Consider the following 24,523-nt stretch of genomic DNA (forward strand, 5'->3'; position numbering starts at 1 on the left):
AAAATTGTTGCAAGAATACCGATTTGATCGACGCGCAATATTTGACATCGCTAACAAACTAGACGGCGACCTTGACCATGATGTCACACATCGCAACCACTCTTTATCTGCGGTGTTACAACTGCTTATAGCATTGCGTTTTTTTGCAACTGGGAGTTTTCAGACGGTAGTGGGAGATGTTTTCCACGTGCATAAATTGTCTGTCAGCATAGTGGTTCACCGGGTTGCGGGGGCTCTTTCCCGTCATTTAAACGCAACGGTCAAGTTCCCGCAGTTACATTAGGATTTAGTTTGCTTTTCAAATTTCTTTTTTTTTTTTTACCATATTCGTCAAGAAGAATGCATTTCTCCTCCTCTGTCCAATTAGGCTTTTTATTTATTTTCTTTATCCATTCCGATATCCTAGCCTACTTTATTTGATGAAACTGCGAAATTGCTAGTGTTAGTGTTTTGCGTATCTATGGCAACAACAGACTTTTATAACGTGAATCCAGGATCGCTGTTGTGAAACACTTAAATGTTTCCCTTACCTAAGAGAACCGTTTAAGAGATTATATGCAACACCCTTAAGTTATTCTCTTAGGTAAGGGGAAATCGCCCCTTAAGTATCATACTTAAGGGAAAAACTTAAGGTGCTTTATGCAACCGGGCACTTGACTTTGACTTGTAAGCAACAATCCAGAATGCTATATCAACCGTCTAGCAACTCCCTAGCAACCAGCCAGGACACCCTAACAACCACATAGAAATGTTGTTTGAGGCTCTTGACCTTGACTAGTAAGCAACAACCCAGAATGCTATAGTAACCATCTAGCAACTCACTAGAGACCACCCAGAGCACCCTAGCAACTCCTTAACATCCACTCAGAACACCCTAGCAACTACCCAGAACACAGTAACTATCTAGCAACTTCCTAGCAACCACCAAGAACAGCCTTGCAATCACATAGAAATGTAATTTTAGGCTCTGACTTGGACTAGTAAGCAACAACCCAGAATGCTAGTAACCATCTAGCAACTCCCTAAAACCACCCAGAAAATCTCATAGCAACCACATAGTAAGTTTGAGCCTTTTGACTTGGACTAGTAAGCAACAACACAGAACACTATAGTAACTGTCTTGCAACTCCATAGAAACCACTCAGAGTATCCTAGCAACTCCTTAACAACCAGCAACTACATAGCAGCTTCCTAACAAGCACCCAGAATACCAAAGCAACCATATAGAAATGTTGTTTCAAAGGCTTCTTTTACTTGAGCTAGAAAAACCCCATAAAAACATAGCAGCTCTCTAGAAACTACCCAGAACTCTCTAAAAACCATATAAAAACATGATTTGTTGTTCTTTTTACTTGGGCTAGTAAGCAACAATCCAGAAAACTCTAGAAACCATTTAGCAAATTACTAGCTATAGCTACCACATAGAACACCCTATCATCTTTTTAGTAACCACCTAGAATAACAACCTAGTTACCACTGAGCAGTTACCCAGAAACCACCCAGAACACCATAGAAACTCCTTAGTATCTACTTAGAACATCCTGTTTCAGAATCTAAAAAATCTTTATAATAATGTGCACTAAAGTCACCTAGTCCGTTTTTATTGCATGTTGCCTTAGAGACATGCATCTGTATCAGAAGCTCTAGCTTTTTTGTGTGTGTGTCTGCAAGGGGGTCAAAGGGGCCAATTCAAGTCACATGATCGGTGATGCACTGCTGATTTTTTTTGTTTCAGCACATCTCCAGGCAGCCTTATAGACAAGCAATTGTGAATCAGAGCACTCACCGCCATAGTGTTATATTTAGTAGAGCAGTGATGCTTTCCTGTCTGGGCTGTTAGCGGATGTAGCAAGCCGTGAGACTGCATCAGTTCACTTTAGGGGATCTCTCTCATGGCATTCACTTACGCTATAGCCTGATTTAGACTTCATAAACTCTCCATGCGTTCAGTTCAGAAAGAAAATAGGCTGTACTGGAATAAAAAATCAAAGTGGACAAACTAGCATCTCTTTTCTAGAAGTGCAAACATTTGATGCTCGACCAGAGTGCAAATAAAGACTTGTTCAGCGTAACAGTTACATATGATGTTTGAAGGGAAGATGGCTGTATGGTGTAGTCTGATTGCATTTGTGCTGGCTGTATAAATAATTGCCTAGTGGTTAGAGTCAGACCATTGAAGTGACGTAAGGTCACATGATAATGACAACATGGTGAATATAGTGCATCCAGATTACATTCATACTATACACATTCATACTATATAGAACGTCCTTTTTTAGCGGTTGTGAAGTAATTACTTATTCAAAATAAGTACCTATTTAAGAGAGTATGCGATTTCGGACGCAGCCAATGTCAGTTTTTAGGATTGACAGCTGCATTTACTTACAGGTGTGAGTCTCAAAATGTCCCATTCACACAGCAACTTATAGTAGCGTCTTGCAACCACCGATAACCTACCATTGCATCAGTGACTTTTACATGGGCAAGCACTACTTAACACTTCAGTGAGAAAATGTAAAAATCTACTTTTCAAGGCACATTTCTAGTCACTGAATCCTGTTCCAATTGAATCAGACGCTCCAATTAGCATTACAAATCCAGAATTTTTTGCTCTGAGATGTACATTATGCTGACTACAACATCTTCCAGACAGAAATTGTCAAAAAGAGAGCGATCTTTCGTTTATTCTGACTGTTCTTAAGACAAGCACTTTGGGCTGAATCCCATGGAAAGAAGTCAGGCAAATGAAACTGGATTTACAAAATGTGCCGCGATGGGTTTTGCTGGAGGAAAGCGACTGAGGGAAATCTCCGGACTCAGCTTGCCTGCTGAAGAAGGCGTATTTTGACTAGTAAGGAATTGAGTTTGAAAGCGGCCTATGTGTGTAAGACTTATCTGTGGGATTGAGGCAGGCAGTAGCGGTCTGAATTGATTTTATGATCACCCAGAGATTGAGGTTTGGTGAAGCTTTTATCAGAGTGGCTCTGTGGAGTAATCATACACTATGACAAACAGCTGACTCAGCAACACGTGTGGTCAGCATTCACCTGTGTGTATGAAGAGCAAAGAGAGGTCTATGAATATAAGATTAACCCTCTGGCACAGTCTGCAAAAGTGCTGATATCACAGGGTTTGCTTTCACGTGTTGCGGCATGTCTGTAAGGCAGGCGCGTCTCCATGTATTGACGTCCTCGGTTGTGGGATACATCTTATGTGTCCTACATGTTGCATCAGACCTGACAGGGAAGCTAATGGAGTTTGATTTTGTATTCTGTTACATTTGCTACGTGATGTGTGTGCAGTAAAGTGTGTGTGTGTGTGAATATTTATGGAATTTGCCTTTTTAAATAAATATTCTTGGGGGGGTTTTTGTGACAAATTTAACCCATTTACTTTCTTAAAGGGATAGTTCACCCAAAAAAAACAACTCTTTACTCACCCTCATGTCATAAACACAAAGAAAGATATTTTGAAAAATGCTATCACTGAATGATGACAGATTTTTAATTTTGGGGGTAAATCCTTTAATAAATGTTCCTAGTGTTATTGAACATGATTTACCAGTGCTTGTTATTCTAAAAAATGTTGCTAAATGGCTCCGAAACAAATACAAAGTTATGTCATGGAATTCTACATGGCACAGACTCATATGTCCTTGACTCAATGTGCTTGCAGTCATATTGTTCTCTATAGGGCACAGCTGATTGGTCCCTGCTGTATCAGTAGCCAATGAGCTCGCTGCTCAACCCTCAAATACTTAGTCAGCATTTGCTGTAGCAGTTGCAGCGTGCTTTCATAAACCCTCCACCTTCCCCAGCTCCACCTTTATGGATCTGCTTATAGACCAGATAATTTCTGATCGAGAACACTTTATGATGCTTTCTAGAGTCTCTTAATAGATTTGTAGGGGCACTAATGGTAAGGGATACTACTTGATTTAGTTGTGAACAACTTGATTAATGAATCGTTTGAGTAAATGACTCATTAGTACACAAAATCATACTCTGGGTTATCCACTGGCGTAAGATGCATCTTGCAGAAATAGTCACAAAATAAATCTTTAGTTAATTGATTCAGAAGATTCAAAAGAATCACTGGGATTCACCAAAGGTGCTTATACGGGTGTCTTTTGCAGTTTAACTTATTGGTATAGAAACACAATCCAGTCAATTCAAGATGAAAAGTTACATTTTGTCCTACATTTAAAAAAAAAATGTGTAAAAAAAATTCCTGACACACGTACATGACATTACAGAAGTGAAATGAGTTGCGAATGTCATTTCATGTTGACTCTACCTGGATTCGATATTTCTGATGAAGATTACATACGAACAAGACATATAGAATAGGTTCTAGGTTGTTAAAGGAGAACTCCGGTCAATTTTAACATTGAACTCATTTTTTTATAAATTTGGAGTGCTGTCAATACAGAGAACAACGACAAAAATCGGTGTTGCCTACACCGTGTTATCCCCTTTTTAAAATTTGCACCCTGTTGACTTCTATGGGGCAAGTTTTAAGCCTGCTTTTAGCCTCTTAACATCCTTGATGTGTCATTACAAGTGCACAGCCAATGTGAGTGATTCCTTCAGAGTGAACACGGGTGAATCTGACTGCAGTAGATGTGAAAGATATGAATAAAAATTATGTTATTTCAGCCAGCGCACATACCTGTATTTACATCCTGTTTTCGGGCGAAGTCCATAGTAATCGATTGTCGAGTTCACGCGCGTGATCATAGGTAACTAAACCTATGCGCGTGAACTCGACAATAGCAACACCGATTTTTGTCGTTGTTCTCTGTATTGACAGCACTCCAAATTTACAAAAAAATGAGCTCAATGTTAAAATTGACCGGAGTTCTCCTTTAAAAACTTTTTGTGTAAGGTCTATTGCCAATTGTGTAGAGATATATGAAGCACACAAGCATTTTTCTGCATTGAGAAATCTTTCACCCTCACATGAAATTCCCAATTGAAATGACTGGATTTTGTCACGTGATACATAGCTAGTCCGTTGAAATCAACCCAGAATATTCCTTTAATGGATGCTAAGCCACATGGAATTTCACTAGCGCTCACATAAGTAAAGTCTGATGAACTTTGCGAATTCTCTTTTGTAGATCGCGGCTCTCTCCACAGAGAGGAGCTCGGTCTCCTCTCTGGTGCAGCTATTGATTTATTGTAAATGGCAGGTGAGACTCCAGAGGGCATGTAGGTACAAAGAGTTTGGATTGTAGGAGCAGAAACACCCACATCCTTTCTTTTTCAGGTGCTCTGATGCTAATAACACAACAGTGGTACAAGTAGCCTGAGGTGATCAGCTGCATGGACCCTCACTGGGCCCTGAGTAGGCGCACACTTACATATGCAGGGCTGGAACTCAAAGTTAATAGCACTCACATCCCCTCACCAATACCCCAGCCACGAAACGGGTGACTTTTTAAAACTAACTTATGCGCTAAGGTAGGAGTGATTATACAGGAGTGTCAACAAAACATTCACAGTATGTTCCTTTTCAGATGAAGTGGGAAATCTGCTCGGATTAAAGTTGTGAAAATGGATTCAGAGGTCAATCAAAGTCACAAACTTTCGGTCCGAATGCTAATGTAAGAACTCCACGGGCGAAAAATACAGCGTCTGATGTTTGAATGTGTCTGATGACTGGGCACAAGGTGGGCAGAGCGTGGACGTCCTTGATACTAACATTGTTCTCCTGTTCTGAATACCATGTAATTTGCTCGCACTGTCATTTAGGTCCGTTCGCGAGCGTTTTTGTGCGCGTGTGTTCGTGCGTCGCGAATGCTTCACTGAGTTAAGAATCTCTGTGTGATAATTAGCGTTTAGTGCAAACTTCCACTCAAGCGAGGATAAGAGGACACCATGATCATTGTCAGACAATTTATTGGAGAGAACACTTTTGATAATGACTTTGAATTACCTGTGTGCTCTCGCTGTGAGTGGACGCCGTGACTTTCGGAAAACGAGGCCACGTGGAGATCCATGTTAAAACACTCTTCTGTATCTCAGTGTCTTACACGTCAATATCAATTGTTTCTCATTTCATGTCCCGTGAAGAAAATAAGAAAAAAATGGATTAGCCCTATTTTATTATTCATAAAAAGTTATTTCAAAACAATTGTAATATATTTAGTATATTTTATTCATAGAAATAATAATAATAATATATATTATTATTAATGAGGTTTTACATATATTACCAATTTTCTCCTCATCACTCCTGTGGCTTGATATTATTGATATTTATACATGTATATTCGCTGGCTTGAAATGTATATATTAGGGCTGCACAATATTTTTTTTTAAAAGCGATAACTCTTTAAATAATGCAATATTTAATAGGCGATGCGATACAATAAAGTGTGTAAAATACATTAAAAAGTGAAAATGATATAACCAATATATAAGTTTCCCATTCTATTTTTTAAGAGAAGAAAGTATCCCTACAAATTCTAAAAGTGAACAGTGTTTTACTGTAGCATAGATACAGTATAGCTACATAAAAAGTAAGTGTCATTTTAACGTCAGTCAGGTAGGCCTACATCAGGTTTATTTAATCAAATATAAAAATAAAGCACTGCTTAGTCTTCACTGTATTAATTAAATATACACTGATTCTTATTAAAGCTACAAAATATATTCTGTGAAGAGCCGTGAGTGATTTTCTCTTTCTCTATTGTTGTTCGATTAACTTTAAGCACACAGATGGAAGCAGGTTTATAGGCTGCTGTCACTTTAAGAGCTGCACAGATCCAATATAATGTTACACGCTCACTTTCTTTCTCAACTGTTTACTCTACTTATAAGATGTAACTGACTGTGTTTACACTTTGGTATATAAACAACAGTAATATTGTGAAATATTATTACAGTTCAAAATAACTTTTCTATTTTAATATATTTTAAATAGTGCTGTCAAGCATTTACAATTTTGATTCTCATTAATTACGTGATGTGCCGATTAATTAATCTAATTAGCAAATTAATTGGCTGAGAAATTACCCCCAAAAGTCATTATTGTGATATGAATTTAAAGTATCAAATAGACATTACAAAAAGTTGCTTTAGAAAGAAATATTTGACTGGATTTAACATATAATTACACATAAACTTTTAAGCTACAACGGCCATGTTTTTTTTTTTTTTTTCAGAAGCTGCATCTTAATTGGTATTTAGATTTACAGACTCAGTATGTATGGTATGAATGCATTTACACTGCAATTTCAATTGCATAAACATGCCATGAGATTTATGGGGTATTAAATAGGTAAATGGGTGTTAAAGGGATAGTTAACCTTAAAAATGAAAATTCTGTCATCATTTACTCGCACTCGTGTCGTTTTTAATCCTGTATGACTTTCTTATGTGGAACATAAAAGAAGATATGAGACAAAAACTCACACAGGGGCATCTTTGCCCCAATATTTAACATTTTATAACATTATATAGCCTTTATCACACAGTAAGTTGTCACCCTGCTTCATGTTCATCACCAATCCACTGTATGAATGTAAGATGACCTACATTAGGTCTGGGGCGGGGTGGGTGCGTTAAAATAATTAACACGTTTTTTTCCATAACTAATTAATTAAATTAATCCATTAAATCGACAGCCCTAATTTTAAATTTAATTTATTCCTCTGATGCAAAGCGGAATTTTCCGCATCATTACCCCAGTCTTCAGTGTCACATGATCCCTCAGAAATCATTCTAATATGCTGGTTTGCTGTTCTGTAACAGTGGCTGTTTCAGAGGATCGAGAGTAGGATCCAGATGCAAACACTTTATATACAAGATAACAAAGGGCTGATGCGGGACAGGTTAAGGTGATTTGTAGTCAACGAAACAAGGCTAACTATGGAGACAATCAAGGGTGGCTATGGGAACAAACATGGGTTAAATCCAAAATCGCCCCCATACCCTCAAATAGGGCGCTATTTCATTGACGCTCATTCGCTCACTCGTTTTCATTCACTCCTTCAAGTGAACCGTATTAGTGGACTAATGTAGGGAATAGTTAATGAGGGTTTAGGGGGCGATTTCAGATTCAGCCATGGTGACAAGCCAAACAGGAACCGAACACAGGAACAATGGTAACAGAAAACGCTTCAACATAAAAGTCCTAACACAATTTCTTATTATTATCAATGTTTGTGCAAACTTTTTTTTTCAGGATGCCTTGATAGAAAGTTCAAAATAACAACATTTATTTGTAATATTTTATAAATGTCTTTACTGTCACTTTTCACCAATTGAATGCAACTTTGCCGAGCAATTAATTTCTTTAATTTCTAAAAAATTTAAATGTATATATGTATGTGGGGATTTGAAAATGTACTGCATAATAGGAATGACCCATTAACATTCTCTTGTCTCAATGCTGAGAAAAAGCCTCTAAAATAAATTCCCTGAAATGTTTGGAATTCACATGACAGCGTCTGGTGTGGGCAGTGTGTTTAATGGCGCATTTTTCTGCCCTCTCGTGCACCTGCTTCCCAGCCTTTCATATGAAAGGGAATGTAAACGCAAAGTGTCTGTGTTGGGTCTGAGCTCCACTCACGGTGCTCGTCACTTGCCTCGACTCTAATAGCTCTGAGCCCTTTATGCTAGCGTAAATGGGTGTCCACGGGAAGAATGAAAGCAAGCCAAAGATGCCTGTTAAGTGGAGGGCACTTGAAGACATTTCATAAGTACACCTTTGTCCGTGTTTTTTTGGAAGTATCAAAATTGCATGCTTTTTGCCAAATGTCTCCTGTGAGTCACAGCAGAATTGAATGGCTAACTCATTCTGTTCTTTTTTGCCCGTTGTACGATGAGGCGAATGTGAACCGTATTGTTGAAGTGTGCTATCAAATCAAGTACTTTTGATTCTGAACGACGTAACCTGTGGAACACATCCATATATGGAGATAATCTTTTTGAACCACTCTTGAGAGCTTGTTACCTTGACTATATAGCATTTATGCTAATCCTGGCACTACTTCTGTACCGCATGAACGCTTTCATTATTTTGCCAGACAAGATACAGTATGTGATTGCAAAAAATGTCCTTTACTATGTTATTAGTGTTTTTCAGCTATATGAAAAATATAATTATTTAAAATCTGTTATATGTAAGGCAGCCAAGTATGTAGATTTTGTATAATAACTTAAAATATAAATGTTGGCTGAATAGAATGTTATATATGTGACAAAATCCATATTATATTGCTCAAAATTTGCTCTTTTATCAACTTTAAAATTCATTTGGAGAACACAATGAGACACTCATGAGACTACAGTTTGCATAAAGTAAAAGTACAGGGTGTAAAATGAATCATAGCTCATAGACATCATAGCTCAAATAATTTGGAGATAAATCTTCATATAGAAATCTTTGACTTTTGTTTCAGAAGAAACATATGAAAAGCAGGAGACTTGGGCAAAAGTCTCCATTTGATCTCTATATAATCTCATTCATGTCTAGGAGAAACAAATGAGACATCTTGTGTAATTTATTTAAAAGGTGTCTAGCAGTAGCTTGAAGCACTTAAAAAAATTATATGATAATAAGTTATGACTACATATGTTTTACATTGCTGTAAATTTAATGTAATTTAAGTTGAAATGACTTACATTTTTAAGTACAATCAATTTGGACATTTAAGGCAGCAACTTTTTTTTACAGTGAGATTTAAATAACTGAGTTGGAGTTCACTTATGTTCTCGTTTGAGTATCACCTTTTTCTCCAATGTTTTTCATGAAATTCCTTTAAAGAAATGTAATAGACACAAACAAGACAAGACAGTAAGAGTACAGAATGGTAGAATCGCCCAGCTCCAAATCTCCTGTGTCCCCGCTGGTCCCGCCCAGCTCCAAGTCTCCTGTGTCTCCAGAGATCCCACCAGGCCTCCCTCTCCCGCCTCCTATTCCAAAGCCAGCCAGTTCCTCTGCCCCGCCTCCTTGACTCCTCTGAAACCATTCTCTTGTGTGGATTTGGCTCGGGTCTTCCGGTCTCTAACTCCACCTAGTAAAGAGGATCCCCAGGCCCTGCCTCCAGCTTCTGATCCCGTCACTCCAACTCGGTCCATCGACCTGTCGGCTCTACCTTGGCTCCCCTCTCCCTTGGCACCACCAGAGACCATCATCCCTACGGCTCCACTGGGCTGCCTTGTCCCTCCAGCTCCGCCTTGGTCAGATGTCACCCTGCCTGAGCCGCGGACTTGCGGGGTGTCCGCTGCACTCCGTCTCCACCCCTTTTGCATCGTCTGACTCCGCCTTCCCTCCGGCTCCACCTCAGTCCTTAGTCCCTCCGGCTCCACCTCGGTACTCAGTCCCACTGGCTCAACCTCAGATGCTCTTCACTGCGGCTTCGTCTTGGCCTCCAGGACCATCAGTGTCTCCTGGTCCCATCTGAGTTGGCCTCCTCTCTGTCAGTAATCCCCCTAGTGTCATCAGCCAAGTCTCCACCATGGCTCCTCCCTCCCTCGATTCCACCTTCATACTGGCTGCGCTCTGGATCTCTGCATGGCTTCTTCTGCTCTTTGCTCATACCTGGCTCCTCCCACCATCATTGCCACCCTGGTTTCTCCCGCCACAATCTCCTCTTAATTCCTGGCCTTCACCCCAGCCCCTCATCCTCTTCCAGATCCCCCTCCCTCCCTCCTCAGTTTGACTGTTTACTGACTGTTATGCGCCTTCCCGTTGGTTATTATCCGTGTTCATTAAAGACCTTAAAGTTCCTGAAAAGTGTGATTTATTTGAAGGTTATTTTGTAAGTCTAAATAATTTAGTAGGGGTGGTAAGATTTTGGGTGTACATCAGGACCTCCATATCCCATCATGCCCTTAACCAAGGCACAAGAAAGTACGGTTACTTCAGAGGGTTGCGCCTGCAATAATGGAACTGTGGATAAGGTAAATATATAAAATTTTCATTTTGCAGCACAATAATTTCACCAAAGGTTCTCATTTTAATGATTAATGTTTAAGATTATCAAAAAATTGTGTGCCTGTGCAGAACTTCACGTCACTAGCTATTTCATAAAAATCGGCAAAGGGTTTTCAGATGCAGTTGAAGGCAATATCGCAGCTTCAGATGTCGACATCCCTCACGCTAAAGCTGTATTGAGATGATCATTAAAATGTAACTGCTGCAAATTATAAGTGCCATTTGTATAGAGCGAGGTCTGATGATTTAATCTAGTCAGGTAGCCATCACTGCTGTCTTCAAAAAATGTCTTCAAGCAAGATTTTCATTAAAACTCCAAAGATTTAGAATACCATTTTTCTGCCTTCCCTCATACCTTCTCGATCCTGTCAAAAAACAGGGCAATATTACCATCCTATGCAAATGCGTGGCCTGATTTACATTCCTTTTTAATTGGAGAAGAAAAAAAGGAACATACTGTATGTGGAAAAAGGTATGGTGCATCTGACTCCACTTCGGTAGAAACTGCTGTTATTCTGTCATTGAGTCAACAACCTTAGCACCGGCTCATATAACACATGCCCATTTGTTGATGTTCACTTCAAATTGTCATTTTTAATAAGGGAAACAAGCACATAATGAATGAAAGTGCTCTGGCCACGTGAAGCTTTAGTTCCACTTCCTCATTACTGTGAAATGTTCTATAGATTGACATTGACAGGATTCCCAAAAAGTATATTGGATTGTTAATTAGGGGATATCTGTCACACTTCGGCCCCAGTGCAGTTACTTCTTCATAATGTCTTTGTCAGTTGTACTGAAGCTGTGTTGTCTAATGACATTTTTTTTCTCCATCCCATCACTCCTGCGGCTTAGGTTTGATTGAAAGGAATGAGCAAAATGACACTGTGGAATTTTGAGAAGCTTCATTGTTTAGTTTAAATATCATTTATTCCTGTGATGCAAAGCTGAATTTTCAGCATCATTACTCCAGTCTTCAGTGTAATCCTTCAGAAATCATTCTAATGCTGATCTGCTGCTTTCATTGTATTTTCAATGTTAAAAACTTTTTTTCTGGATTCTTGGAAATCAAGGAAACTGGTTCTTTATCGACACTTGCAAGGTCAAATTAAGTGAAAAGCATTGTGGGATATCTCTCACACAAAATTAGCCCAGCAGATGTCAGTCAAATTCTGGACTTTTTATCTTGAAGCTTTAGAACAGTGAATCATAATGTCACTGTAATGGAAATGTATTTGAGGCTGTCAGAAGCAAAAATGGCCTGTTTTTTTCTTTTCATTATTAATTTCATGATTAAAGAAAATCTCTGTAATTAATTTGTCATTTATCTAATTTTCTCATCTAACCACAGCAGAGGGGTGTTCATCTGCCGCGAAACTGTGATATGTGTTGGTCTTGTTCGGGGCAAATTGAATTAGCCCACATAAATTAAGTTTAATTAAGATGCTGGTTTTAATGATTGGGCTCTGTGTCCTCTGCATTGCCACTCGTCACTCATTTAGACAAAATAACCTTCCCTCTCATGCCTCCAGACTTTCTCAGCTTTCAGATCCATGACTGATTAGGAGATCATATTTGGACTGTGTTTTCTGCACAGAATGGCTTGTCTTAACTGGATGCATCAATATTCACCACTTTGCCTTCCAAGAGCCCACTTTTAAAAAGTGTATGGTTTGAGTTTCACAGTGGATTTTATGGTGTTGCTTGCCTGTACAAAAATCGCAGATTCTATGGGTGGTTAATATTATATTATATTATATTATATTATATTATATTATATTATATTATATTATATTATATTATATTATATTATATTATATTATATTATATTATATTATATTATATTATAAACTCCTCTGTGTCAGTCTGTGAATAAGTGGTGAGGATTTTTTCACTGACTCTTTCTGCAAGTTACATTGTTACACCAGTCCCATGTCTTTATGAGTGAATGATTAACTTATTCTTTCAACCAATTTGTTCAAGTACATTGATTCATTCTGAAACAAAACAAAGCCTCTATGAGTGAATCATTCACTCAACAGATTTGTTCAAAAACAGATTTATTCAGGAACTAAACAAGTGACTGTCGTTATGAGTGCATCATTGAATCATTTACTCAGCTGATTAGTTCAAAAACACAGATTCATTCGAGAAAGAAAAGAGAAGAGAAAATCAATTATTATAAATGAGTCACTTAATAATTCACTCAACTGATACGTTCAAAAAGGGGATTATTTCACGAAAGCCACTACTGTGTGTTGCTCAGATGGTTCTGCTGTGGCTTTGTGAATGCTTTCGTTGACAGAGCAAAAATAGACAAAGTAACTGCAATAGTGTATTTAAAAGGTAAGTTGCTTAATATTAACATTGTTTATTGGACTGTTGAATAAAAGCAGTCTCACTCACGATCATGTGACTGGTTACATGATTAATCACAATTAGTGTTTTAATCTATTTAATATTAATTAATGATTGATTGATTGATTGATTTGAACAAGGCAAAATCTTTCAAGTGCCACCATTGATTGATTGATTGATTGATTGATTGATTGATTGATTGATTGATTGATTGACTGATTGATTGATTGATTGATTGATTGACTGATTGATTGACTGATTGATTGATTTGAACATCTTTCAAGTACCACCTGGAATCCCCTGGGGTTACATGACCTGTTTAGAAGCAAAAGTTGGCTTAATTTCTACAGTGTAGTAGAGCCTTATTTCAAGTTCATGGTCCAGTCTTTGCATGAGATTAAGTGGTTTAGTTTGCGGCATTCTGCTAAGATACTGTGTCCAAGATCTCTTTAATGTGGCTGAACCCGAGTGATTCATTAAACCAACAAGACGAGTAAGTGCTCCCTCTGGTGAGGTAAAAGCTTCCCATTCAGTTGAGTTGTAGACCTCGGTCCACTACAGAGACGCATTGTATTTCATTCTCTGTAAACGAGTCCCTGTAAATTCTAGCCTGACAAGTTCAATGATTTATTGCTCCGTTTAGACCTGTTAATTTGCTCTTTGCTACTGACCATTTTTAAAGCTCTCCTTTGTTGCTTTACGCCATATTTAACATAAATGGGGAAATGCAAGTATCAACACTCCACAATTAACCTCAGGTATTACAGAGAGTCACGGCAGGTGTGTGTATGGGTAATAGGTTTGTATTGTGTTGGAGGTGTGTTGTGATTGATCGACTGCTTTAAGTGTGTTTGGGAAATTGTCAGGCCCTTTACCCTAACTGCGAGTTTTAACACACTACTAACGCAACTCACCCCTTATTTGGATATTGTGACGTGTACCTCCCCAGAAAAAAAGTTCAGAAACCTTAGAGAGTTCAGAAACCTTAGTTAATGTTACAAATGTAATCCTATTGTAAAATGTTTTCTTATTGTAAAGTCCTCTCAGCCTCGACTGCAAAAATACTGCTGTTCTCCACTAATAATGCTGCATCTAGTCAACAAATGTATTACTTTATAATGATATGAAAACACGTACGGTAGTTTACTGTATATACCGCTTTATCTGTTTTAAATCCGCTTTGCTCCGTGCAGCACACAGCTTCAGGTGTCAAAACAAACTCCACGAGGCATCAGTGATAGTTTTTATTTCACCTCTAGAGGCCGCTCTTGTACTGCATAAAGACAGCGCAAACTTCTCAGCTGATCCAGCAACGGATGCAACCCGGAAAAACTCTTGTTTTGTTTTTTATCGATCGATTTGACCTCTACTGCTTAATGATACAGAGAATAACTCCCATTGGAGTGAATTTGTGCTTTGTAGCTTTGCAGAACTTTTCCATGCTCAAACAGCAATGTGGCACAATTAAAAAAGAAAAATAGGTCCTATTTAAAGCTTTAAAAAAAATGATGAAAAATTACCATGTTCAAACTTAGGGTTTAGCTAATGGAGTCTTTGCAGTGGATTCACACTCATATTGTTGTTGGTGTTGTTTGTTTTTTTGTTATTTTCTCTTGCTAACCTCATTGGAGAGGTCACTCCCGCCGGCGCTAATAAACTAATTATCGCAGAGCATGGCATGAATTCATCATCAGGCATTGAGGCATTGTGTGAATTAGTTTGGCATGCTTTGGAAAGAAGAAATTACATTGGAAATCCTTTGAAAATAAATTAAACTTGCATATAAATGAATGCTTTTCCCCATAGCTGGCCATGAACTCAGGAGTTGCACCAAGCTTGTCACTTGGGCATGTTGAGAAAGAAATTATAAATGGGCCAGATTTTAACATTTGAAAGTTTTGCATTGGACTCATGTCTTCTTTTATTGCAGGCTTGGAGAAGGTTGGCAGGGACTCCACTTACGAGCAAGAGGGGAAGGTGCAGTTTGTGATGGACGCGGTGTACGCCATGGCCCACGCGCTACACCGCATGCATAGGGACCTCTGTTTGGGATATCCAGGCCTTTGCCCCCGCATGAGCAGCATAGATGGCAAAGAGCTGCTGGGATACATCAGAAACGTCAGCTTTAATGGTGAGAAACATCCTCTATTCTAACAAATTATTCTCCTCCTCAGTTTAATTGGATCGTTAGAAAGCACACTTGAACTTCAACCCCGATTGAAGTTCGAATGAATTTGCATAATTTTTTAAAAGACACCTTTGTTCATTATCAGAAATGTTTGTACTTTGAAAATGCATAGCTCTTGTGCATTTAGAAAAAGTACATTTTTACAAGTTCTTAATCATTTATTTTTCGACACTGATATCGTGTAGGCCTCATTGTGTTTTAAAAAATCATGTTTTTCTTTAATTTGACAATAATTGATATATTAACTTGAATAAATTATGTTTAATGAATTGATGTTTATGTAATTTCTGCCTAACTTTAAGAACTCTAGGACTCTATATTAAAAAAAAGTACTTGTGTTGTTGTGTTGTTGTTTCCATTAAGTTCTGGAATGTCTGCGGTTTATCCGCCAGTGCATACAAATTTACTTATTTTTTCAATAATCCAATTTATTTCTGATTTGTTTCTGATTTCTGTTGATATCTGAAATGAAGTCAAATTTGACAATGGCTTCTGAGGATAGAAAGTGCAATTGGAACTCTTTTTAAGTTGTGCTCATTCTTTCTTTCTCAAAATGATTAAGAAAATGCACATAATCTTTAAGGAACCAGAATCATTCAGTTCCTTACTGTACAATTCCCTTCCCTACTGTCTGTCCCTCCCTACATGAACTCCTCACCTCATCTACGCACTCGCATCTCTTTATAGAAAACGTTTAGGCTGCTATATTTTTGCATTAAAAATGCAGTGCATTAAAAATTCCTCGGTAAAGGGTTCCCTTTTCTTGCTACATCATTTGAGTGTTTTTCTCCAGAAACCACATCTCACACATTTTTAAGGTGATTTTTTCTCTGTTTAAAGGTAGGGACACGCCAAAGAACTAGCGCTAATGAAAGCCGACTATGTTGTTGCCTGCTTCGGGAAAAAAGCTGTGCTTGAACACACCGAAAGGACAGCCGACTGTCAGCTAGCATGTGTGTTCTGCGCCTGCATGTAAAGGAGATAACTGTTAATTTTAGCAGATATATTCGTCTATATATAGTCATTAAAAAAGGGAAAGCGAAACTAAGACTGCAGGTATACAAACCATAAACAAAGCAGCGCTTGCTAACCGTTTTGAATATCAATCATGCTGATCATGTTCTTTATTCCACTCCGCTCATGTTATTATGAAAATATTCGCGCATTGGAATGCTCAGGTAAGATAACGTCAAAATAGAACAGCCTTCTATCTGTGCCCTCATGACTTCTGTGCTCGCTTTCATCACTTTTGCTCTCATCACTCGTTCGCTAAACTGAACAGCCAATCAGAGTTCTCTCTCTCACCGACGGCCCTATAGCGATTCTATTGTTGTTGAATCGGCCCAAAACAACCCGACGGCGTCCGACTAGAGCCAACAGTGTGGAACACACCGAAGTCGGCGACACTCAAAAACGTCCCGACGTTGGCCGACCGTCGGCTTGGTGCGTCTCTGGCTTAACAAATCTTTTTAGCTTTTTTTTTTTTAAGTTGGGGTTCATGCAGTAATGCAGATGGTCGCATGCCCACTTCCTCTTCTTTCTCATACAGTCTTGCTCCTCTAATTTTTTTAAGCAATTGAGTCAATCTGATATGTAAGGGATAATGTAGAGCGAGGCGGTTGTTATAGCGAATGCAACCCCGACATGCTGATCAGGACAGTCTTGAATCAGCCAAAAGGGGTTGTATTCGCTATAACAACCGCCTCGCTCTACATTATCCCGCTTATTACATGGCTACCTACCAAATAAATCAATAATTTGACACAAAATATTGATTTAAAAAGGAGTTTATTGATTTAAAAACGATTGTATTGCTTCCGCTAAAGAAAATAGTCCGTTCCGTCTGTACGGTTAGAATCCTGCGTCCATAGCAACGCTCTGCTTTGCATGGCAACGGTGTGTTATACTTAGCAGCGGTCTGTTATCAAGAAATAACACACCGCATTCTACATTAGAACTCAACCAAGCCATGAAATAAATGTGAATAACACATACTTTAAACTTTAACAACATGTAACGGCATTCACAGCCCATTTTTCTTCTGCAACGTGACACACTTCTATGTGATAAAGCATATTTGAGGGGGAAATGTTGGACGGGACTACTGTTGTATGGGACTTATGTGAAAAGAGGTCTCTAAATGAATGTTTGACTTCTTCCAGGCATGAAAGAATGAATGATTCCCACCATAGGCTACATGTATTTTTTTTTTTATGTGGTTGAGTCATTTGGTCAAACATTTATGGATGCTACTCCATTCTGCATTATGTACATTTCAGTGGCTAAAAATGAATAAATTAATAGCTTGGTCTGGCCAGTTTCATATTTGCTTTTGGTACTGGATTCATTTGTACATTTGATGACGCCATAAGATCTTTGAAATAAGATCCACAGATATTTAACAAACTGGTTAGATATAATTTCAACAAAACGAATATCTTTTATACCCTACTAGCCTGAGATTTACCATCACATGACACCAGAAAAATTCAAATTAACCAATTAATTCAATAAAATCTACAAAATTACCTTAGTTATTTTTGTATCCTAGATATACAGTGTGTGACTATAATTTTTGTTAAAGGGGTCATGACATATATGCATATATACTTTACTTAGCAAGTTTCATAGCTTAAAACACGCTCCTTGTTATAAACAAAGCATTTATTATGATATTTGCGGATCTATGACATCACATGGACAAATACATTTGCATATGACTGCCTCCAGAGCAAGACATTGACGAATAGTTATACATCATCGCACCATAAGCCCCGCCCTCAGGCATTTAGTTGCTTAACGGCTTACATTTACCTATACTGGATGTGAGCGTCGGGTCAAAAGCAACTATAACATTATAATCACTGACGCTGTCTACACTGGATATACAGATGCGTGTCAGTTCTGAGTCTGTCGACAACAGGACAGATGTAAGAGTGAACGTGTCCAGTTTAAACAGCTCGTTTGCATCTTTGTACAGACTTCAGAAGGATCCCAGCATCGGAAAACAAGCGTCGGTTTATTTTAATGGCATCCTGAATCGCATCGGAGAATTCTATGTTTGTTCTGAGCATTTTGTTCTGTAAACAAGGCAGAGTTTAATGGAGATTTTGTAAAAAAAAAAAAAAAACTTTTGTTGACAGATGAAGCACTCATCTGTATTGGATCTGACAGCAGCTGCATCACAAACCGTAAGTAAATGATTTCATAATGCTTTGACTGTAAATTAGGGTTTTATATGAATAATGTTAGCCAATCATAACTGTGGCCGTTTACTGACACGCTTTAAAGGAGACGACCCTTAAAAACAGATCATTTCAGACACAGGGTCAGAATGAGGGTTGAAAATAATTGTTTTTCCGCATTATATATTTCGGTTGTGTGCAAAAAAAATAATAATAATAATAAATTACATTATAAGGGATCCTCAAGGAACATGTTAAAAAAATCCATGTCATGACCCCTTTTAATATTTTTCAGTAGATTTTATTATTAATTTTTTTTTTTTTTTAGCTAAAGTTTTAGTAATTTTTGTATGTTTTTGTATTTAAAAAAAAAAAAAATCCATAGTTTTTTATTGTTTTATTTTTATTTTAATATTTAACTTCAACCAAAGGAAAATGAGTAATTTTGCCATTCCATCTAGCTGAAATAAAATGTACAGTAATGAAAATGTTTTTTAATGGTTTTAATTATAGTTTTATTTAAAGATAATAACCCTGCAAATTGCTTGATCTAATTAGATCACATTTATAATTTTAATTATGAATAATCAATCAAACTAATCATAATAAATACTAAATCAACATTTGCTAAGATATAATGAGATAATATAAAGGTTCAGGAGGTATGGTATTTTTAAATGAGTTGTTTTTAAGACATTTTGAAGATTTGGAGGATGTAGAAGATTGCAGGAAGGATTTCAAGACTTTTAGGTTGAAACATTTTAGGTTGTCTTTTAAATGGATCGAATCTTATCCTACATCAAGGAAACAGTGTACCCGGATTGAAATGCAGGTATCGTCTTTGAGAGAGTGTTTTACGGGAGTACCGCAGGGGTCTGTATTAGGGCCCTTACTTTTTAGTTTGAATGATTTACCTGATGTTTGCCCGGATGTAAATATTCAAATGTACGCCGATGACACTGTTGTATATGTACATGGTAAAACAAATGAACAAGTTGCACAAAAATTAGATGTGGCAATGTCCAAAATCTCGGACTGGCTTACTCAATGTTGTTTAACATTAAATGTTCAGAAAACTGCCTGTATGTATTTTAAAATTAAAAGGAAGGAGGAGATTCTTCCTGATATATTAGTTTGTGGTGAAAAATTACAAATTGTGTCAGATTTTAAATATCTTGGAGTTATTTTAGATACGCACTTAACATTTGAAAAGCATATAAAAAAAATAGTCCGCGCAGTGACAGCTCAACTTAGAAACTTTACATTTATACAGAGTCAACTTTCACTGGAATCTACAAGAATTTATTTGCATTTTTTGATTTTTTCTCATTTTTCTTATTGTATTACTTCATGGTCACAATCAGGAAAATCTACTCTCAGACCTTTATATACCTTATACAAACGTGCTCTAAAGGCATTTGACAAGAAACCTAATAGATACCATCATTGTCTTATAATCCAAAAGCACAATTTCTTTACTTTTGACAATTTTATTATATTTTACAATTGTTGTTTAATGTATAAAATTGTAAATGATCTCGCACCTCCTCCCTTAAAAGCATTTGTTGCTTCACGTAGAGAAAACATAAGACAAACAAGGGCCTCATCAAGAGGTGACTGTGAAGCACATTTTACAGTAACTGAGTTTGGTCGATCAGCTTTTTCTGTAAGAGCTGTTAAAAACTGGAATAACTTACCAATTGTTATTAGACAATGTCATACTTTGACACAGTTCAAGCTGCATTTGAAAACGTGGTTAAAAAGGAGTCGGGTCTGTAATCATTAAATACGCTTGTTTTGTCAAGGTTTTATAATTATGGGGGATTGATTTTGTAATATTATGTGAGATTTTTTGGTAGTAATATTGCTGTATTTATTGTTAATTGATAGACAATGTGTCGTATATTTTTCTCTTGTGGGATATTATATTGTATGTAATGTGATTTGGTACTTTCTGCCCAGGGACTGCAGATGAAATTTAGCTCTGTAGCTAATTCTGGGACAGTTTCTTACTGTCCATTGTCCCAGTCAAATAAATAAAAAATGAACATGGCCAGTTTGCTCCTCAGCGTAATGAATGCAAAAGTGTGGCTTGAAAGGTTTACGCCTTTGCACAAACAACGGCGTTAGGGATGGATGTGACCGGAAGCGCACGCTAGTTTGGCTGTGCTCAATCATGTGACCATAAATTGTTGATGTTTACGTTCAGTCGGATTCATGAGTCAAATGCAATTTGTAATGTTTAATTCGTTTTACAGATTCATTTGTTTTTGTGTTTTGCATTCATTAACATTCAAAACGGTGTGTGTGTGTGTGTCATCTTGCATGCATGTATTGCATGCTCATCTTGAGTGTGTGTATTTGTGCATATATGAGCCATCATATGTCTTTAGGATCACATGATGCACAACTGACATTTCATTTTAACTGTGTTTTCTTACATGGAACGCTTGATTGAGTCAGTAAGGGATGTTTTTTATTTTTTTGTGGCAAACAGCAAGAGGACCATTTTAATCAAGTCAATGATGGAGGAGTCGAGCATCAAACCCACAACCTTTATCCCAGAGCTATGACAGCTACTATCGCCAGCAGGCAATTGCTAAGTCAACTGCAATCAGATGCACTTCAGTGGCTTCATACATATGCTTATTTTTAGATGTGTGTTAGACCTCTGAAGGGAGAGCAGAGCAAAGAAATGAACATGTCTGTCATCATGATCACACCAAATGTCTTGTAGTTGTTGTTTTGTACATGTGCTTGCACACTTGTGGTGTAGTGGCCAACATATATCCAAGCATAAACCTCAGTACTATTTTATTTTATCTATTTATTTGTTTATTTATTTATTTATTCATTCATTTATTCATGTATATATAAAAGGGAATACATACTAAAGGGAACACAAGTCACACCTTTGTAATATATTCAATATCTGTCAATGTGTTATTTTATTTTATTTTATTTTATTTTATTTTATTTTATTTTATTTTATTTTATTTTATTTTATTTTATTTTATTTTATTTTATTTTATTTTATTTTATTTTATTTTATTTTATTTTATTTTATTTTATTTTATTTTATTATTGGTCCATGTGGTTTGCTTTGTTTTCCATCCTGAAGTGAACTCAAGTTCCACCCTACAACACAGTTTTGCGATTGGATGCTGTTTTTAAAGTGTATAGTTAATGGTTGTACAGTTCAGTACAGAGCATTCAACATTTAAGAAGAAGAACTCTCACAAGCCAGTCTTTATAGTGAGAGATTGATTACAGTGCTGACCTGGAACATTTTCATTGTGTTTTCATCTCTATTATCGATTTTCTCTTAGTTTCTCTTAGTGAAAACAGATTATTAAGTATCTTGATAATGGCTGAATTGATGGAGGACAGGTAAAGGACGTTGAATGCTTCTGCTGTGAGCATGACGGCAGCTAATTGTCTTTATAAACAGCGGGAGAATCAATACAGAGAGATGGGTTCAATAAACGGGATTTTAGGCATCTTATGTTTCTTTAATATGCGATGCGTTATCTCAGTCTTGGAAAAGGGCATCACCACTTCACATCGGACAGCTGAATTAATTGACGAATTAACCTTTTGACATGTTCATTTGTTCCTGACATGTAGGTGCTTTGCCATCAAACTCTGGCATGAGATCACGAGTATAATCTTTGGCCTGATTCATAAGGCCAAACAGCGAGCAGTCGTGCTGTTCTGCGTATGAAGTGATTAACCTGGATGTAAGGTTGCATGGATTTGAAGTTTATGACTTGAGAATTCATAAGCCTTGTCTTATAGCCTCATTGGTTGTCTTCCATATAGCGGCTGTATGAGACTAGATTTGATGTCAAGGGATTGTGTTGTAAGAGGATATATTTGATTCCACTGTATCAGGTCACTGTAAGGGCAGTGGTCTGGAAATTAGTTTCTACATTTGGTTCTATTTCTTGGTTCAAGCTCGAGTTCGATCATAACCTGCTTCTTCTGCTCCTGCAGGTCTCTTTTTACATTGTACTTTTAGGATTAGTCCACGTTATATTTTTATTTTCCATTTGTTTAATTTTATTTTCTGTTGTTAACTTTTTAGTTTTAGATTTGTTAACTTTTGTTCTATTTTATATTATTTTATTTTCCATCTTCTAATAACTTTAATTTTATTTTATATAATTGATTCTGTTTTATTTTTTTATTTCTTTTCTAATTTTCCTTTTTTTTTGTGCTCTTTTTTTTTTTGCATTGTTAAATTTTCTGTTGTTAACTTTTATTTAGTTTTCCATTGTTAACTTCTATTTTTGTTTAAATTTTTATATCTTTTGTTGTATTTATATATACACTTACCTAAAGGATTATTAGGAACACCTGTTCAATTTCTCATTAATGCAATTATCTAATCAACCAATCACATGGCAGTTGCTTCAATGCATTTAGGGGTGTGGTCCTGGTCAAGACAATCTCCTGAACTCCAAACTGAATGTCAGAATGGGAAAGAAAGGTGATTTAAGCAATTTTGAGCGTGGCATGGTTGTTGGTGCCAGACGGGCCGGTCTGAGTATTTCACAATCTGCTCAGTTACTGGGATTTTCACGCACAACCATTTCTAGGGTTTACAAAGAATGGTGTGAAAAGGGAAAAACATCCAGTATGCGGCAGTCCTGTGGGCGAAAATGCCTTGTTGATGCTAGAGGTCAGAGGAGAATGGGCCGACTGATTCAAGCTGATAGAAGAGCAACTTTGACTGAAATAACCACTCGTTACAACCGAGGTATGCAGCAAAGCATTTGTGAAGCCACAACACGCACAACCTTGAGGCGGATGGGCTACAACAGCAGAAGACCCCACCGGGTACCACTCATCTCCACTACAAATAGGAAAAAGAGGCTACAAGTTGCATGAGCTCACCAAAATTGGACAGTTGAAGACTGGAAAAATGTTGCCTGGTCTGATGAGTCTCGATTTCTTTTGAGACATTCAGATGGTAGAGTCAGAATTTGGCGTAAACAGAATGAGAACATGGATCCATCATGCCTTGTTACCACTGTGCAGGCTGGTGGTGGTGGTGTAATGGTGTGGGGGATGTTTTCTTGGCACACTTTAGGCCCCTTAGTGCCAATTGGGCATCGTTTAAATGCCACGGCCTACCTGAGCATTGTTTCTGACCATGTCCATCCCTTTATGACCACCATGTACCCATTCTCTGATGGCTACTTCCAGCAGGATAATGCACCATGTCACAAAGCTCGAATCATTTCAAATTGGTTTCTTGAACATGACAATGAGTTCACTGTACTAAAATGGCCCCCACAGTCACCAGATCTCAACCCAATAGAGCATCTTTGGGATGTGGTGGAACGGGAGCTTCGTGCCCTGGATGTGCATCCCACAAATCTCCATCAACTGCAAGATGCTATCCTATCAATATGGGCCAACATTTCTAAAGAATGCTTTCAGCACCTTGTTGAATCAATGCCACGTAGAATTAAGGCAGTTCTGAAGGCGAAAGGGGGTCAAACACAGTATTAGTATGGTGTTCCTAATAATCCTTTAGGTGAGTGTGTATATATATATATATATATATATATGTATTCATTTTCAAATTTTTCTTATTTATTTATTTTCTTTCTTTCTTTCTTTCTTTCTTTCTTTCTTTCTTCACTCTCTAACTTTATCAATTAAATGCCCATAATTTGATTTCCACAAGACTGGATAAACTTGGACTGCGGGATGACTTAATGCATAAAACTCCTTTAAAAACGTGACCTCAGGGAAGCAAGCCTTCCTCAACACTTCTTTCTTTGGCCAACTTATGTGTCCAAAGGTCAAGCCTCAGGTAGTCCTTCTGCAT

The 24,523-nt window shown here is 37.4% G+C and overlaps 1 protein-coding gene across 2 annotated transcripts in view; it reads left to right on the top strand.

Annotated features, from left to right (window-relative positions):
* grm8b (glutamate receptor, metabotropic 8b) overlaps window positions 1–24,523 on the top strand; it is a 189,343-nt gene that overhangs the window by 137,543 nt on the left and 27,277 nt on the right. For both annotated transcript variants that reach the window (XR_014603691.1, XM_084094509.1), the window contains exon 7: window positions 15,239–15,439. Coding sequence is in view for 1 of the 2 variants with exons in the window: in XM_084094509.1 (XP_083950635.1) it covers window positions 15,239–15,439 (201 nt within the window). In the remaining variant the exon portion in view is untranslated. The remainder of the gene's footprint in view (window positions 1–15,238; window positions 15,440–24,523) is intronic.

Source organism: Abramis brama (assembly GCF_963993115.1).
Source record: "Abramis brama genome assembly, chromosome: 20".
Taxonomy (NCBI): Eukaryota; Metazoa; Chordata; class Actinopteri; order Cypriniformes; family Leuciscidae; genus Abramis; species Abramis brama.